Genomic DNA, 17,839 nt, shown 5'->3' with positions numbered 1-17,839 from the left:
CAATATTTTTTTTTCATGGTTTTAGATCTGTAAATTGTATTTAAATACGAGGGGGGAGCACAAAGATGTGCTCAGCGCACCCAAATAGCTAGCACCAATCCTGGCTGAAAGTTAGATAAAGAGAAACAACATGGTACAAAACACCAAAATGCATTAAAACGTAAAAAAGAAACACCAGAAGCAGTAACAGAAAACGAACAAAACTTTACAACAAAAAGTACAAAGACATGTATGAACGTGCATCCACACAAGCACTTCTGCTGCAGGTAAACTTTGACAGTTGAACAGGCTGTGTAGTTGATCACCAATCGTTGCCAGTCGTAGCTAGCAGCACGTACAGCTGGAGCAAAAACTACCCAGCAACTGTACACCGAGGCAGGCTAACCGACCACAAGTCGCGTGTTAGTTTGCTAGAAACAGTGGAAGTCATGGCTGGGAGTGACGACTTATTTCTCAGGGCAAAACATCGGACGTTCAGCGGATTTACTGAAGGTAACCCACTGTTGCTAGCTTCTTTAGCTCACCCGGCTAACTCATTTGCTAATGCTGTCTAACTAACTTTGTGGTTGTACGGGTTTATTGACTGTCGGCAGCAGTTAAATGGCATGGCAGAGCAAAGGCTGTGCTAAAAAATGACGTTTGTTAGATTTGTTTTGATAAACGGGTCACGGTCAGCACCTTGCTTGTTAGCTGAGTTAGTATTAAGTTATCAGCTGCTATACTGTTGTTCTCTGTTAAGCAATAAATTAAGTCCGTGCAGGAAGTTAATGAAGCGGTTTCTTCATTTTTTTCCCCAAGTGTTTATTTTTATTATGGGCATATGTTATAAGCACATACATTGAATACATTTAATGCAGATTTCTCTGGGATATAGATTGAAGTTCTTCCTGTCTGCCTCTGAGGTCTCTGATGTAATCATTTCTATCTGAGCTCAGCTGTGAGCTTTAGATAGACTGTTTTTAAACAATATTTTTTACTTTTGTGGCTAATTTTAAGTTCATTTAAGTTGATTTGAGGTTCTAACACTGAAGTCAATGTATAAGGCCAGTAGTTTACAGTGTGTAATACTATGTAATGCTTTCAGCAGTTCTACCCCCTGTGTGTGTTTTGGTGATTAGCACCCCCTGCTGGGCACAGTTCCGTATGGAAACTGAGGTACTTCAATCCAATGTGATAATAAGTTTGGTTGACGTGCACCTGAAAAGTCTGAGCTATTTATATTTGTGAAATTGTACTCCCCCGGGACAGCCACATAAGACTGCTTCCCCTTATTTCCAGTAATTTCTTCATGAAGCCGTCACAGATGCTGTACTACTGTATAATGCTTATAAACTCTGCAGATTTTGAGCTCCAGCTATTTTATATAGATTCCTTTGTTTTGTGTGACCAAAAGAACAAATCTTATCTGACTATTGTAGCGTGTGAAAAATAAAAAAAAATAAAAAAAAAAACAAGTCTTGTCTGCATTCTCAAATCATAAATGTGATAGAATTGTATAGACTGCAGGGACAAGGTAGAACATAAGCCATAGCTGGAAAATTAACACTGCACTGATCTTGGCAGCTGGAAAAATTGAAAATTCATTAGCAGTCTTCACTCTCAGCAGGAAATATTCATCAGCAATGTAGCCACAAGTTAAGATTAAGGCAAAGTTAGTTTGGACTGAAGCCTCTTAAAAGTGATTTGGTTGGAAAGATGACGATGATAATCATAAGTGAAAAATGTGTTTCCCCTCATGATTCCATAAATGTCAGTTACACAGGGGGTATCATTGTTAAGCTTTTTCTATATTCCCTCCCAGAAGCAGCATCCGCTTTTTCTCATTTTTTTCCCCCCATCTTTGCTCAAGTTTCTCTGGAGGACTGAATTATCATAAACTCATTTGGGAGAGTGATACATGGAGAGCATATTAAGCACAAAGGATGCTGAACAGCTACTTACTCCTGCTGAGTGTGAGTGAGGGGATTTGTGTTGAATCCATGCTCTCCAAGGCGACAGCAGTGCATAACTGCAGTGGTAGAGCTCCAGCTTTTTCTGGAAACTAAATTGAGTGAAGCAGAAACTTGTGGTTTACACCTGCTCTTAACATCCGTCTGTTTTCAAGCAACAGTAAGAGTCCATTTCCATCACTTTGCAGGGCTTTTTTTTAGTTTAAGTCCTTCATGTCATACCTTGTCATTGCCATCCACTAAGCTGCATAAAGTCTCTGTTTCTTTTCTAAACATGGAAAGACAGGCACTGTTTGCATTGTTAATGAAGGTTTGAGTGATTAGATTGTAGGGCTCTTGTGTTGCACAATGTCAGGATTATGTAACGTTCATTCTTTAACATGTAGCTCTTTGTTAATTATTTAGCATTAGTTAACAGTGAAGTGAGAATGTACATCACCTCCCCCTTTTCTGATCTTGAATTCCCAGTCCTAAATCATCATCATGGTGCTTCCAGCTTACCAAGAGTTATGCTGGTTCAGAGAATGAATTTTTGCATGGAACTTGTATAGCAAGCTAGCAGGTTGTATATGAGTTAAACACCACTGCCATGATGCCACCCAGTCTAAAGCCTCCATGTTTATGTTACATAAACACATCAAAATGACAAGTTGATCAAAGTACCTGGTTATATACAGTTACATATTTTATGAAAATGTAAACACAGTCTAAACATTTTAAAGGCTGTACTTGTAACTATTATTTGTTGTTGTTTGTACAAATATGATAAACACCACACAGCTGGCCATTAACCGCTCAAAATAGGGAAAAAATTCTGTCAGTCCACAAAATCATATAATCATACATACCCACTTTTAACCAACAGTGAATAGTCACAGTTTCAAGCTCAGTCTTTACAAAATTATAAGAGAAAAACAGTGGCCGTGCTGGGATTATTGCTACTTTTTATTTGTAAAATGGTCCCTCAGATTAATTTAAATGGCAGAATGACTGTCCTATATTTTTCTCTCACTCAGACCACAGCCTCTGATTGATTTAATATAGTGAAATGAAATTTCACATGTGCAAACAGTTCATTTAAAGGTATTGACTGACAGGTAGAGAGGAATACACCTCTGGAGCAGGGATCTCCAACTCCGGTCCTCGTGAGCTACTGTCCTGCAGGTTTTGGATTCTACCCTGATGCAACACACCTGACTCAAATCACTGGGTCATTAACAGGCTTGTGCAGAGGTGTGTTGTAGTAGGAGACATCTAAAACCTGCAGGACAGTAGCTCACGAGGACTGGAGTTGGAGACCCCTGCAGAGTAAGGAAGACCTCAATGTTAAGTGCCGATTTAGTGCTGGAAGGTTTTGTTTTTTTAAGTTGCTAAATCTAGGGATACAGTCTCTTTTGCCATTTTCTTACCAAAGGTAGTAAACTGGAATGTGTTATTTAATGGTCGAATGATACACCTGCTTGAACAAGACAATTAAATTATTTACTGTTGTCTGTCATAACATCAGTACTCTGTATTTAGAACCAGTTAACTAATTTCCACTATCTCCTAGGGAAGAAGTCTACATTTAGAACAGAAAGTGATGACATTGTATTATACCCTATAGGCGATATTGGACTACAGTTTCTGATGATCACTATTTTCCAAAGACATTTAGAGCAGTTTAGTCATTTTGACTGGATTGTTAATGTCAGGCCCACACAGCTACACTGAGAGTGAGTTGCCAGCTGTTTTACAGATAATAAAATTGATCCTTCTCTTTTTCAGTCCAGGAGTCAGTTTCAGAGCCTCCATGTGAGATGTTGTCTGTAAATGGTTATTTTTGTAAAGTAAAAATGAGCTGTGTTCACTCGAGCAGTCCCAAGTGCAGCATCCTCAGTGGAAGTTAGCATGGGCAATTGTTCCCACCTGTGTTGACTGGAGTCAGAGCTAAAAAGAAGTTACCTGTGGCTACTGTAGAGTCATTTCACACGGGACTGTGTGCTGATTTCATATGTTCCCATTCCATTACTATTTGTTTTTTACCAATCTCTGAAGGGCTAGTGAGTTGAAGTAAAATGTGACAGCCATATAAGAAGAGATTGAAAATATTTCTAAATTCCAAAAAGGAAAATAAATACATTAATATTAAAAAAAAAAACATGCTCTCTAAAAAATATCCAAATGCTCTTAATAGTCCAACTGGTCTGTTAACTGACACATTAGCCATTAATGTTAACAGCAGTTGTTTGTACTGGCCTTTTGAAATGGCACTTTCTAGATATTCATTAATGATTTTGACCAATCAAGTACACTACATTGGAGTTGAAAATAACCCCTTAGATCTACTAAATATAGCCATCCTTGGTTCCTGTTTGGACACACAAAACTAGGAATTCCTCCAACAACTCATCTAAATAAATCATAAAATGGTTCACCAGCTACTTCTATTTATTTGGCTACTTAGTTATCTAAAAGAAAAGATAAAAGTTTTCATGTTTATATCAGAATATTGATCAGTTTGTTTTTATTGTCTTCCTTCACTCTTACAATAGGTTACCTGATCCAGGTTTAAATGATGAATTAATGCCTTTTAATCCCGTTATGAACGCTGTTGTCTGTTTTTGTTCCAGATGCAGAGCGTGAGTGGACTGGACCCTTCTGTTTCATCCAAGCTGCGGATCCCCAGCTTGGGCTGATGAAGACCTGGAGGGAGGGCGACTGTAGCGGTGGTGGAGATGAATGGGCTGAGGAAGTGGAGCTCACAAAACAGGCCGTGAAAGCCGTTAACCAGCTCAGACCTAAGCCGAGGTTCATGGTGCTGTGTGGCGATCTCGTCCACGCTATGCCAGGTAGGGATGGAGCACAGATGAGAACTTCTTAATCTCTCATTAAAATGAAGAGGTTTAGTGGCTCTCAAGTGGTGTTAAGTGGAAATAGATAAACGTATTGACATCAGGCAATGTTATTGTCAGATTTTGGGATCGTTTGATGACTTAATCTTAACCCACATATGCTAACTCTAATCATCATCTGTTATTGTTAACCTATAGATGCTTGTGTCTCATCTAAGCTTTCACACAAATTCTAAAAGTGTCAGAATTAGTCTAAATAAAGTTGTGTAATTCCTTTTGAAAGACACAAAAAAGCCTGGCTTATGATTTCCATGTCCCCTATTTGCTAGTTGTGTGTTATTAAAAAATGGCTTGATCATTTTTTGGTTAATTTAAGACAGAAACCACAAATGGCTTAAGCTGAGGAGTTTCAGTTCTTAGGGTGGTTGTTATGTTTAACTACATATTGTTGCATAGCTTCATATAAATACAACTAAAACTAAAGGCTTAGTTTTAATCAGTATACAAAACCTGGGGAGGTTTCTGCAAAACTTGAAAGTGTCCACTTAAAACTTTGAAGCTGGATTTATACTTGCTGACTGTGTAAGGTCAGTTGCAGCAAAACAGTAAGGACGGTATGTAAAATGTAAATAAAATGCAATGATCTGCAAATCTCATAGATTGTGTTTTATTCACAACAGAAAAAAACAATATAAGATGTTGAAACCGAGACTTTTTTATCATCTAATAGAAAATATGAGCTCATTTTGAATTTCATGTATTTCATGAATTTCAATAAATATGAGTTTAATATAGTTGCAAATCACTGCTTTCTTTTTTTTATTGATATGTTACCCTATGTCCCTACTTTTTTTGGAGTTGGAGTTGTATTTCTAAACCTCTGATGAAACTAAAACTATTTGAGAAGTAAAGCCTTCAACTTTTATTGTAAATTATCTCTCATGTTTATCAGTCTTACAAAAACACACACACACACTTGTTCTCGTGCACAGAAAAGTGTTCCTAAAGGTAAACATATGTCATTGTTGCATCAGGTCTGAGTGGTCTAACGGTCTACATGTCTCATCTGTACCATCATCATTACAAACTGAAAATGACCCACTGATCAACCACAGCAACCTTCACCCACAACTGATAACGTTGTAAACAACAACCTACAATTTCTGGCTCTGGCATCTGCTTTTTGTCAGATAAAATGTAGAAAAATTGTAACATGATTTCTTGATTTTGCTTTTCCTCTAAGCACATCTGTGATATATTTGGTGCTCATTCTAATATCTCAGACTCGGTACTTTATGACTTGCAGACATCAGACAGATAAAAACTTTAATCCGGCTCTGCTTTATTTCCAACATAGGTTTTAGTTTGTGACCCACCCAGGAGGTTCTAGTTTTTGATCCCCTACTTCACTTTGAGAGGAGATTTTCTACTAATGTCAAGTTAATTTGAATATATTTCTTTGGTTTTACTGGGATGTGTCTGATGGAAACTATTCTAATTAACTGCTTTTCTGAAATATGGATGTCATTTTTGAGCCTCAGGCACAGTTGATTATTTTTATCCCATTATCATAGACAAACTGTCATTTCAGGGCAGAAAGTCAGACAACACCTGTAGTTGTGAATTGGCCTTGGTGCAGACAGCTGTACATCCACCCAGTCTGTCCTCTCCTATGTCACGCTCTGCTATTTTATGTGCTGTGGTGCTCCCACACCTGAAGGTGTCACATGGCTGCTGCTCTCATTTCTTTGTGTCTTTTAGGTGTGTGTCATGTTGTTGTTGCTGCTACATGTTTGGAAGTTGCATGTCTTCACCCACTGCTGAGGTTATTTTAAGTTACCGTGATGTTAGCTGTGGGACTGAAGTGTTGCCAAGATGTTTCCATCAACGTGCAAAAATGGTTATATAAATCAAGCTTTGCACTAAAGACACGTTTTTTTAATCACTTCTTTATTGTGAAAATCCTTATAATTGGTAAGAAGTACAGTACATGTAGAGATATGGATACATGTGATCAGATGGTGATGTGGCCCATGTTCCAGTACGTCAAAGTACTCCATAATACTATGTAATATACTGTATAATAAGGATAATTTAAAGGAAGTAAGTTCAGAATTTAAATGGTGGTACACCTGTTCAATTGCTTGTTATCACAAATAATCACATGGCACCAACTCGGTACATTCAGGCATGTAGACAAGATGACTTGCTGAAGTTTAAACTGAACTTTGAACACACACACACACACAGACACACAAAAGTATGAGTATTCCTCCCACATCCATCTCCACAGTTTACTGAGAATGGGCTGAAAAAGAGAAAATATCCAGTGAGCAGTTGTCTGGACCAGAATGCCTTGTTGATGTCAGAGGTCAGAGGAGAATGGACAGACCGGTTGGAGAGGATAGACAAGCAACATTAACTCAGATAAGCACTGGTTTCAACCAAAGCATGCAGGATCTCTGAAAGTGAAACATGTCCAACCTTGCAGCAGAAGACCCCACCAGGTGCCACTCCTGTCAGCTAAGAACAGAAAACTGAGGCTACAGTTCACACAGACTCACCAAATTTGGACAATAGCGGATGCAATAAAACGTTGCCTCGTCTGATAAGTCTTTCAGCTTTATTTCAACATTATGATGGTAGGGTCAGAATTTGGCGTAAACATTAATTCTGCATGGCATAGATTCAACAAGGTGTTGGAAACATTCCTCATAGATTTTGCTCCATATGACAGCATCACACAGTTGCTGCAGATTTGTCGGCTGCACATCCATGATGAGAACTGTGACACTGCAGAAGCTTATCTAAACATTACCACAGCAAAGGCTGCCATAATCAGAGCTGAAGGTGGGCCAATGAAATATTAGTGTGTGACCTTTTTTTTGTTTGTTTTGGTAGCAACTTTCCTTTTTTTTGACCAGGTAGTGTACTTCCCTGAGGTTATGCATCATCTCATTTTTTTTGCTTGCTGCACATTTCTAGATATGTGTGTGCAAAAGCAGTGCAAGTTTTCTGACATTTATTGATCTTAAAAGTGAATGAGGTATGTCTGGTATGTATTGATTTATGTGTTCTCATCTGCTCGATGAGACGGTCCTAATCTAATTAATGCATTCCGTGAAAAACAGAAGCTTTGGATGGTGCAGCCACAGAATAATTCTCACTGAGGCTGGTTTAAACACTGGCCCCTGGCATTCTATTAGCCTTTGTCCCAGCCAGAGTCTGCAAGCAACAATTTCCCATAAGACCTCAGCTGATATTTATCTATGAAAAGTAAAGGGCCTTTGGCCATTCTCAAGCTGATGCTGATGAAGATTTTAGCTATTGATCAGGCTCCAAAGACTTTTTAAATTCCTGTCCAGTACAGAAAATCTTGACCCGAGATAGCCGCTGCTGTGTTTTAATATGTGTTGCACCCACCGCTGCTGGGAGGCAAAAACACAGTTAGTTGTGTGGCCTGTTTGTAAAGTCTAGCTCGTAAACATCAGACCTCCTGTGACAGCATGCAATATTTATCTGTAGAAAGCACCTGGTTACCTTCAAGCTATTTGTGGTGAGGTTGGATTTTGTTTCTTTGAAATCTTCAAATGGTTCTGTAGAAGTTGACGAGTTGCTGATGCAATTGTTCCACAATTAAATAAAGAAATTTTACCTGTCAATGGGTTGTGCTGGTTTCTTACCATCAGTTTTCTCATTGTGGGGGCTGGATACTTTGGGAGATTATTTCTTTTATCATAGAGACACTTAAAAAAATAGACAATTTTACTGTTTAGCCTGTAGAGCACATGAAGTGAGCGTTTTGTTGGTGGAAGGTAACAAGAGGAGCAAGCAAATATGGGTGCAGAAGAACAGCATGTCGACTTTTTCAAACTACATTGGTTAGAAGAGAGATGACACACTACAAACACAGGTACTCTGCAAGACATGTTGAATACTTCTGTTTTTTTGTGTGTGTGTGTGTTTGATTTAAAGATCAATGGCCAGATGTGATGATTGAATGAAAATGAGTGAGAAAGCAGCCAGTGTTCAAAGAAAAACTTTAAAGGACCTTCAGAGAACTATTACCCAAGACCACCTTAACGATTACAAAAAGGCCCTCACTTTGAAGCAAAATATGCAGAAAAAAGGGTTGGATCAAGACATTTGCGCACTTGTGTAGATAAAACAATTGTTGCTATAAAAATTAGGGCTGCGTGATAGGGCTAGAAAATAAATCTCAGATTTTTTTTTTCACACCCAATTTGATTTACAATTTTTGTTTTTCCTTTCTTAAAAATATACAGTTCCAGTCAAAAGTTTGGACACAGTTTCCCATAAATCTAATGGGAAAGTGGGTCCAGACCTTTGACTGGTAATATTACAAATGACAGAAATGACTCAAACCATCCATTCTGGGAATTTACTTAAATTTAATGTACAAATAATCACAAGCTTTGATACATGCTTGTAAAACCAGGTCATGCTGTTGTAGACAAAGATGATAATATAACAGATGTGTAATTTACATGTAATTTCTAGCTACAAATAAATTCAAAAATCAAACTCCCTTCTCTTCGAAACAAAAGGTTTCCCCCTTTTTTTTAATTATATTTACAAAATACTTTTGAAAACATCAATTTAACATTGCATATCATTACAAAAATTATTTTCCCATTGGGGCTTGTGTAGTGTAAAAAAATGTTTAATCATACTTAATAATTTTTAATGTAAAAATGTCTTTTGTTTAAACACACACACACAAAAAGTATGAACAATGTAAACAAAGCTGAGCTTTTCCATCATATAAATTTATAACGTTTCAATATTGAAATGCAACATGAGCTCAACTGTGATCGCTTTCCACTTGGCCCCTTTCTCATCTTACGGGATACACGGTAAAAAATTATTCCCCAATGTTGGTTGTCTCTTAAGCTTGATTTTTGCTATGTGTTAAATGCATGTATGGACAGAGCATTCTCTCCAACTTCTGTGTCCTTTACATGCATTTTTTTTTTACTTTGTTTTCAGAAAGCTTGCAGATGCGTGCCCAGACAGAGCGAATGGAGCAGTACTACTGGAAACTGCAGGGGCGGTGTTGTGCGGTATAGCTCACGTATATAATTAGCTAAAGAAAAAAGAAAGAAAAAGCCTTACTGTAATTAATAGCCCCAAAGACCACCGTCATCTACTGCACTGTTTCTTTTGTCTCTTTCTGAGAATGTGCATTATCTTAATCTCTGCTACTGTCTCCATATGTACTGTTGTCTGAAACTAAAATTAGAACTTGGAAGTAAACTAAACTCTGCACTGCCCCCTAGTGGATACATCTCCTAACAACCATACCAACGTAAAGGATGTGGGCAGTGATGTTTGACACCCCTGGACATGGATGTACCTATTTACGAATGTAAAGAAAACATAAATGAATCTTCAGCGGTAGTCTGTGAGCTACTGGTGTCTAGTGCATCTCATAGAGAGCAGCATTTCTCCTATTTGACTGCATGCCTCTGTTTGAGGTGTTGCAATAAATCGGTCGTGCTGCCACCGAATCCTCTATAAGCAGCCGTCTTCCAACCGGAAGGTTAGTGAATGAATTCCAGGCTTTCCTTGTCTGCATGCCTAAGTGTGCTTGGGCAAGACACTGAACCTTGCATTGTCTCCTGATGTGTCTATCGGGGTATGAGTGTGTGTGTGTGTGTGAATGGGTTAACGTGACATTCGCTGTAAAGCCCTTTGAGTGGTCAAGCTGACTGAAAAAACGCTATATATGTATAAGCCCATTTACCATTTAGCTCAAGGAGATTCAAATTCATCGGTAAAATTGATTTTATCGCCCAGACCTTATAATAATCTGTAAAATATAAATCAACAACTCCTAAATCAAATCATTACTCCCTTACACTTTTTAAAGCTGTAGACAACTACAGGATCTTCACTTCATCCAACAGCAGCCTGGTTTCTTAACAGGGTAGGAATGTGTTGGCAGGGCCTAGTGCAGCATTAATGTTCAGCAAAAAGAGCCCCAAGCCGTCAACCTATGCAAACTACCTTTGCATGACAATTAGGGAAGGTAGCATGAGGTTCCTGCCTGGCTCACTGGCCTCAAGGAATTGGGGCTGAAAGAGAAGATAAGTCAGCAAGCAAACCTGTCTCATCTCAGCATGGCCTCCCTCTCAGTACTCTGTCATATTTGATTGGAGAGTGATCAAAGTTTCACTGGCCGTTGTGCTGCAGGCTAAGTGAGATATTAATCATACTTAGAATGTTTGGTTATATGCAATGCAGCATGTCATCTGTAAAATGTCCTTGGCTACCTGTTTCTAAAATTTCACTCAAGGCAAACTATTCATATTCAACACAGATTTGGCTTGGCTTAGTCACAAAGCAGCTCTTGCTTCCCTTTTCTTTTATGGGTCATATTGACCAACAATTGTAGCTGCACAGCAACAGTCATTAACACTCCTTGAGCTGTCTCTCCTTATCAGAGAAGAGTCTCACTGAAGGCATCCAAGTCTTATCATTGTTACGACTGCACCATTTAAACCAAGACGTGTCCGTAATCCAGCTTTCACTACGCTCTCTCTATCTCTCACTGATCAGTCTCTTTCAGAGGTTAGAGTGAGATGGATTTCACATGCATTGGGACAGTGGTGTGTGGGTGTGTGTGTGGGTTCAACCCAAAGGCCTTGAGGTCCTTTAAACAGTGAAGCGTCAGGCATTGTTACTGTCAGCTCCGGCAGAGCAGGTTGTATGTGCCATCCTCATTACTCACCATGTCCGTCATGAGCCTGGTAACTGCACTGCCACATTGATGGGAAAGAAAGAGACGATATTATAGCCGGGGCTGCTCCCTCTTTTTCTCGGCTGACATTTCCCCTTAAACTGTTTATTTACAATACAGAATGAATGGGTGGCGGCCAGGGGAAGCTGGCTGTCAACTGGCATTGTCAACACTGCTGCCTGTCGGCGACAGGAAATTGGCAACTGTATTTCGGTTCCCACAGATTTAACTGTCTATCTCTCGTCTTCATTGGTCTCGCTAACATTTTCCCCTGTCTCTTTTTTTTCTATTATCTGTCTGTTGTTGTTACTAAACAGCTGCAGTCAGATACCTCATACCTTATTTAAACAACCTTCATTTCCAAGCTTTTCACTTTATATAAACATGCTATGCTTCTCTCTCAATGAGCTTTCTGAATCAGTGTTCATTTTGACAAATTTTTAAACTTTTAAGAGTGAACTGTCAGTTAGATCATAGTCATAGTTTAGTAATCTCAATCAAGTTTTCAGGTTGTAGTTTAGCTTTAGCCAACTAAATGAAATATTATAGCCAACTAACTCTAGAGTTGATTGAGTCAACTATAACATAAATTGTATGAGTAATCAGAGATCTAAATTACCTTTCACCAGTCAGTTTGCTTGGTAGATTCCAAAGTTACCAGCCAAAGTATCCACTAGACAATTTTTTTCCAAGGAAAATAAAGCAGATTTAAAGTGCAACTTAATGTATTTAATCATGAATGTTTGTTTAAATAGTTTTTATTGACATTTCTCTGACTAAAATGCTAAACAACATTGTATTGGTATCTAATTGCTCTACTGAAACAACTTATCTTTTTATTCTTTTAGAATGATATATTTGTGTCACCATTTTTACTTTGGTGTGTCTGAATGAACAAAGTATTTTAGTGAAGTGAAAATCCTCTGAATTTTAAAAACAGCAGTAATGGTTTTATTTGATAGACAATAGATGCTGTTTGGGATAAGTAATGCTTTAAAAGGCACATAGAAGAAAACACTTCACATATACAGTAATGTTATAGTATAGTTTACCTGTAGTGTAGTTATCGCTGCACCTGAGGATCCACTTGCAGATGAATACATATGCAAGTTTAGAAGAATTTACATGCTGCAACATCTGTTTTTCTGCTACCGCTGTCAGCAATAAGTGGACACAGAGAACACCACATGCCACGCTTTTAAATTAAATGTGGTAGTATTACAGTGCCCCTTTAAGATCTGGCAAATATACACTACTGTTCAAAAGTTTGGGGTCACTTCCCTATTGAATCCCATGGCAAAGTGACCCCAAACTTTTGAACGGTAGTGTATCTCAGCATTTACAGTGGTTTTGTGTAAATGCACAAATTTCTCAAAACAACTCCATTTTAATGGAAAAGTTTTTTTCAAACAAAACCACTCGTGGATGTAGCCTGTATCCTGAATCCATGCCACTATGGATACTCAGTTGCCTTGACTACATAAATCGTGTATGAACTCTTAGTAGAATGAGCCAGATCTCAATGCCCTTCAGTTTATCTTTCATTGTAGACCAGGGCTACTCAATTCGATCCTACGAGGGCCGCAATCCAGCAGGTTTTCCATGTATTCTTGTACCAACACACCTGAGTCAAATTAATGAGTTATTGTGTAGAACCTGATTGGCTATTAGAGCCACCTAATTTGACTCAGGTGTGTTAGTGCAGGGATACATGGAAAACCTGCTGGATTGCGGCCCTCGTAGGACCGAATTGAGTAGCCCTGTTGTAGACATTCTCCCCTACCTCTTTTCTGTTCTTGTGACCTGTGGCATTTTTTTTTTTTTTTTTTTTACACCGTCCAACCACTGCCACATTTTTGTTTTTCTTTCTACTTGTCACTCTTGTTGTTTAAATTCTGCCCCGCGTTCAGCTGCACTTTGTTCAGGCAGTAAACACCACCACACATGCCAAAATAAGCACACAGCCAATGGACGTATATGACTTCATTTGGCAGGTTGGCCGGTGTTAGTTTAGAGTCCTGAAGGTAAGATTAAAATTTTTAAAGTTTCCCTTGATTTTATGATGTCATAATTTACACCTAGGTGAAATTACGAATCTGGTAACAAGTTATAGACAGCACTCAATATCCCACTGTTATCATCTGATGTCTTTTAAGATTGACATGAACGAAGAAAAACTTGTTCTTCTCTTAAGACCCATTACGTTTTTTAAAATTGTGCCAGTTGTTGAGTCAATCTCAGATTAATGGTTCATTTATTTCTCTAATTAGTAGCATTGACTTGACAGATGAAATATCTTTAAGTTTGCAGCTTTTGCAAAAACAACTATATCTCATGATCTAATGTTAGCTTTGGCATAGCTTTGCAATGATTTCAGGATAGACATACAAATATTTCTTTAAATGAGTTGTGTTTTCTCATAAAAGTTCATTTATTTTATCAGGGTTTTTCTCCTCAAGGATTAGTTTTAGGTTTTTATTATTCTGTTTTGTGTGAAAAAATTGCCATTGACTAAAACTATTAGTCAACCAAATTAACACTGCTCTGATACACAAATAAATCACATATGGAGGCATTTAAAGGAAGGAAAATTAAAAGCATGTCTAGTAAATTATCTCCTTTATCAAAGACTTGTTGAAGTTCAGAGTACTTGTACACAGAAGTTGGCGTGGAACACTAAAAGATTCAAAGGCATTCATTTGCACTCTATCACTGTGGTCAAGAAAAATCAACACCTCCTCGATAACTAAACATTCTTAAGTTGAAGAAAAGATTTTGACCGGCACTTGCCATAAAGGCCTTCTTTGACCCCAGTTCACTGTTTCCTTTCCAACCTGAGCGAACCCCCCAAGAGATGCTTGTTTTCATCTTAAGGACTTCCTTCAATCTCTTTTCTCTTTCTCACCCCATCTCTGCCTCTCCCTTTATCTCTTTCACTTTCTTGTGTCTTTCTCTCACGTACTTTCAAAGCTGACAAATGAAGGGATAAAGAGCAGAGGGGATGAGGGTGGGGGAGATGGAGAGATGATTAGATTAGAAAAACATGCTGGACTTGACACTCTTAATGAGCACTACAAAGGATTCAAGCTATGTCTCTGGAGGTTCATAAAGGATGTTACACATGATACGGCAAGGAGAAGTATTTAAGTATGTGTGCTTATTGGGACGTTTTCGAAACACACAGGTGAGGTAAAGGTTACCCTGGGACTTCTCTGTCCCTTCTGTGTAACTGTAGAAACCAGTATAGTTGCCATTGAAGTGAGATGAAAATGGGGCTCCCAGTGGGTTTTTCAATGAAAGAAGATGTGAGAACATGGGAGAGACTGTCTGGAGAAAAACTGTTTTTGGGACACTTTGAGGCATTTAGATTTTTTTTATGTGAGTGGATGAATTGGGAGTTTTTGCGCATGTTTACTAAGAGGCTCATCCTGTAGCTTGTAGGCTGTAATATGTTTCTTTGGGGTTTTGGAGCTTCTGGAATTGCAGAAATTAGAAGCTTAGAAATGTCTCTCTGTTGATGTTTTCATTGAGACCCAAGAGACGCACATTTGTGGATGTAGGTAGCAAATCTGCTCACAGTGCAGATACATCTCACTTCTGACAGTCTGAATTGACAATAAGCCTGTAGATGACCCCGATTACACAGTATTTTACCATCTTGAGACCTAAGCCAAAAAAACTAGAACCAAAATATTTATTTTATGACCAAGCACACAATCAATGAGATGGAAAAAATCTTTGTCTTGTGCATCAACAGAAACCAGTAGTGGAGATTTCTTACCACATCCAAGAGTTGCAATTGGGAATGGTCCTTTTAGACTGAAAACTCTTTAAAGCCTCTGGTGTCTGTGAGGCCAGTGTTATTTTCTGCTTATCATTGAGATTGCAAATATTATTCTTTTTGCTTTGGGTTTATTGGACTTTACAGTTTAAAGATTTTGCTTTGAGTTATCCTAACCAAAATAATATGTGTGAAAGCTGGTGGAATACATTCAATATGGGTTCATTTCTTTAAAGACCATGTCTTAAACTGTTGGCTGATGCCACATCAGCACAACCTGTAGGTGCACAAATATAGAGGTCCCCACACACTGAAAACACAGTTGTTTAGGTGTGTAAAATGTATGCGACAGCAAGACCCCACGCACTGAAGAGTCTATGCAGCCCTGACAGCCAGTCTTTAAAGGATATTGAGAGAAGTGCTTACAGTGTTGGACAAGCTCAACTGGAGCCTGCCAAAGTCTCCTGTCAAGGTTTGAGAATTGGTGTTGCAATCTCATTAAACAAACAAGGCCTCTCAGTCAGAGTCCCAGAGAGAAAGCAGAGCAGCATTGTGTTGTTATTTACCCATACCCTGCTCTGTACATCTATATTACTTATTCCAAAACAGGAAAAGAGGACAAGAAAACTTATGCAGAAAGATGTGCCTTTTTTTAGATTCTTCCTTATTACCTACAAATAATGGCAGTAATTTATAGGAGATGCAATTTATCTGAAAATGCTGCATGACTACTTTGTATGCTTCTTGCCAATATTAGAATCACTACATTTGCATAAACGTGTGTATTGACAATTGTGGCCCAGGCAGTAAAGTCAGATGTAGACTCATCATAGGGTTGGTAGTTTGTCATGAAAATCCCAGTTACTGTTTTTGTGTAGCTATCAGAACCACATGCAACTGAGCATATCTACAGTATCAATGAGCCACATAGTGGTCAACAGAAAAGAGTGTGGAGCAGAAACTCACATCAGCACACACGCTTGCCATAAAGGCTCTGATGTATTTACAGCAATATTCACTTGTGAACAAACTTTTGATTTTCCATATTAATTTCTTGGTCATTTGTTGGTACAGACAAGAAGTCTGATGCATGTCTAAGGATTTCCATGGTGTATTTGAGGAAACCACTTCAAATACAGGTGGGATATGATTGATTGGTTTGAGTTTGGTTTGCAGATGCCTGATTCATGGTTATGCCTGGTTAGCAGATGGCTGTAGTTGAGAGCAAGCAGCTGTTGGCGTGAGGAAGCAGAAGGCGGCTCACCATCTCTGCCATTGTGTGTGTCTATTTGTCTTATCTTTAACACATTTTTATCTAAGCAAAGTCATGCTCTTGAGACAGATCCTGCTTTGTAATCACTTACATTTATTATATCTGTTCTCTGCCTGCATCTATTTGGGCAGACATGGACCAAGATTGAACAAACTCAGATGCGCTCTGTATCACATATGAAAGCTAGTTGTACCAAAAATATTATTAATCTTTTTTTTCCATGATGTACTAGCAACTTAACTAAACAACAAAATATTTCCTCAGGCAAGCCTGCAACCCATTGCCTATTATCTGATGTCTTAATGGAAATCTTGCACTATGAGCCTGAGTTTGTTGGTTTACATGCTGCATAGATTTGCAGTACAGGGCTCCTTTTTGCCCTGTACTGCAAATAACAGAAAAGAAAATGTCAGAAAAAAGAAAAAGTAAATACTGAGTCCATCCATTTCTGTGTCGAATAAAGAGAGTTTAATCAGCTAATGAAGTAACAGAATTATTCCGATTGTTTTCAAGTACATTTCAGTAGCGGAGTGGTTTAGTTGCTCTTGTCTGCAATCAATTTGTCCCATATCATTTTGGAAACTTACATTTATTAGATCAGCTGGTCTGAGCAGACAAAATACAAAAATTGGAACATTTTCCAAAATGTAATAGATAAATGAAAGCTTAAGAGTCACTGTATAAATGTGATTGACATAATGTACATTAGTGAACTTTTAACTCCTACTTTTATACTCCTGTCAGACTTCGAAGGTCCTCAACCAAAGTCTGTTCCCTTGGCTGGGAACTCGAGGGGGCTGGTGCATTTGCAGTCCTTGGTTCCAGAATATGGAACAGTCTTCCTCTGGGGGTTAGCTCTGCATGTGCTCTTAGGTGTTTTAGATCTGTTAAAGTTTTATGCTTTGGTTTTGCATTGTTTTGCCTTCTGTTGTTATGTTTTACTTTCCTTGTCTTCAGATATTTTTTTTCCAGTGTACAGTTTCTACATTTTACATTGCTTTGTTATATTTATTTACATCTTTGCCTCTAATGTTGCCCTTTTAACATTCATTTTTACATAAAGCTCTCTGTAACCCAGGTTTTAAAGGGTGTAATTATATTTAAAGGTATGAAAAATTCTGTCTTTGTCAAGATTTCTGGTTCAGCCAGCAAATATTTGTAATGTATTTTGGGGTCAATACCAATACTCTTCTATGCAGTTTTTGTCATTCGGATATGGAATATAAAGCTAGATCTATT

At 38.2% G+C, this 17,839-nt stretch overlaps 1 protein-coding gene across 3 annotated transcripts in view; it reads left to right on the top strand.

Annotated features, from left to right (window-relative positions):
* The first annotated feature begins 263 nt into the window (after positions 1-263).
* cpped1 (calcineurin-like phosphoesterase domain containing 1) overlaps positions 264-17,839 on the top strand; it is a 41,762-nt gene continuing 24,186 nt past the window's right edge. For 2 of the 3 annotated variants that reach the window (XM_041973935.1, XM_041973937.1), the window contains exons 1-2: positions 264-492; positions 4,562-4,780. In XM_041973935.1, coding sequence (XP_041829869.1) covers positions 429-492; positions 4,562-4,780 — 283 coding nt within the window. In that variant the 5' untranslated portion in view covers positions 264-428. The remainder of the gene's footprint in view (positions 493-4,561; positions 4,781-17,839) is intronic. The other variant, XM_041973936.1, reaches the window with a different exon arrangement.

Source organism: Melanotaenia boesemani, chromosome 21 (assembly GCF_017639745.1).
Source record: "Melanotaenia boesemani isolate fMelBoe1 chromosome 21, fMelBoe1.pri, whole genome shotgun sequence".
NCBI lineage: Eukaryota > Metazoa > Chordata > Actinopteri > Atheriniformes > Melanotaeniidae > Melanotaenia > Melanotaenia boesemani.
This window is presented reverse-complemented; position numbering and strand designations above follow the sequence as displayed.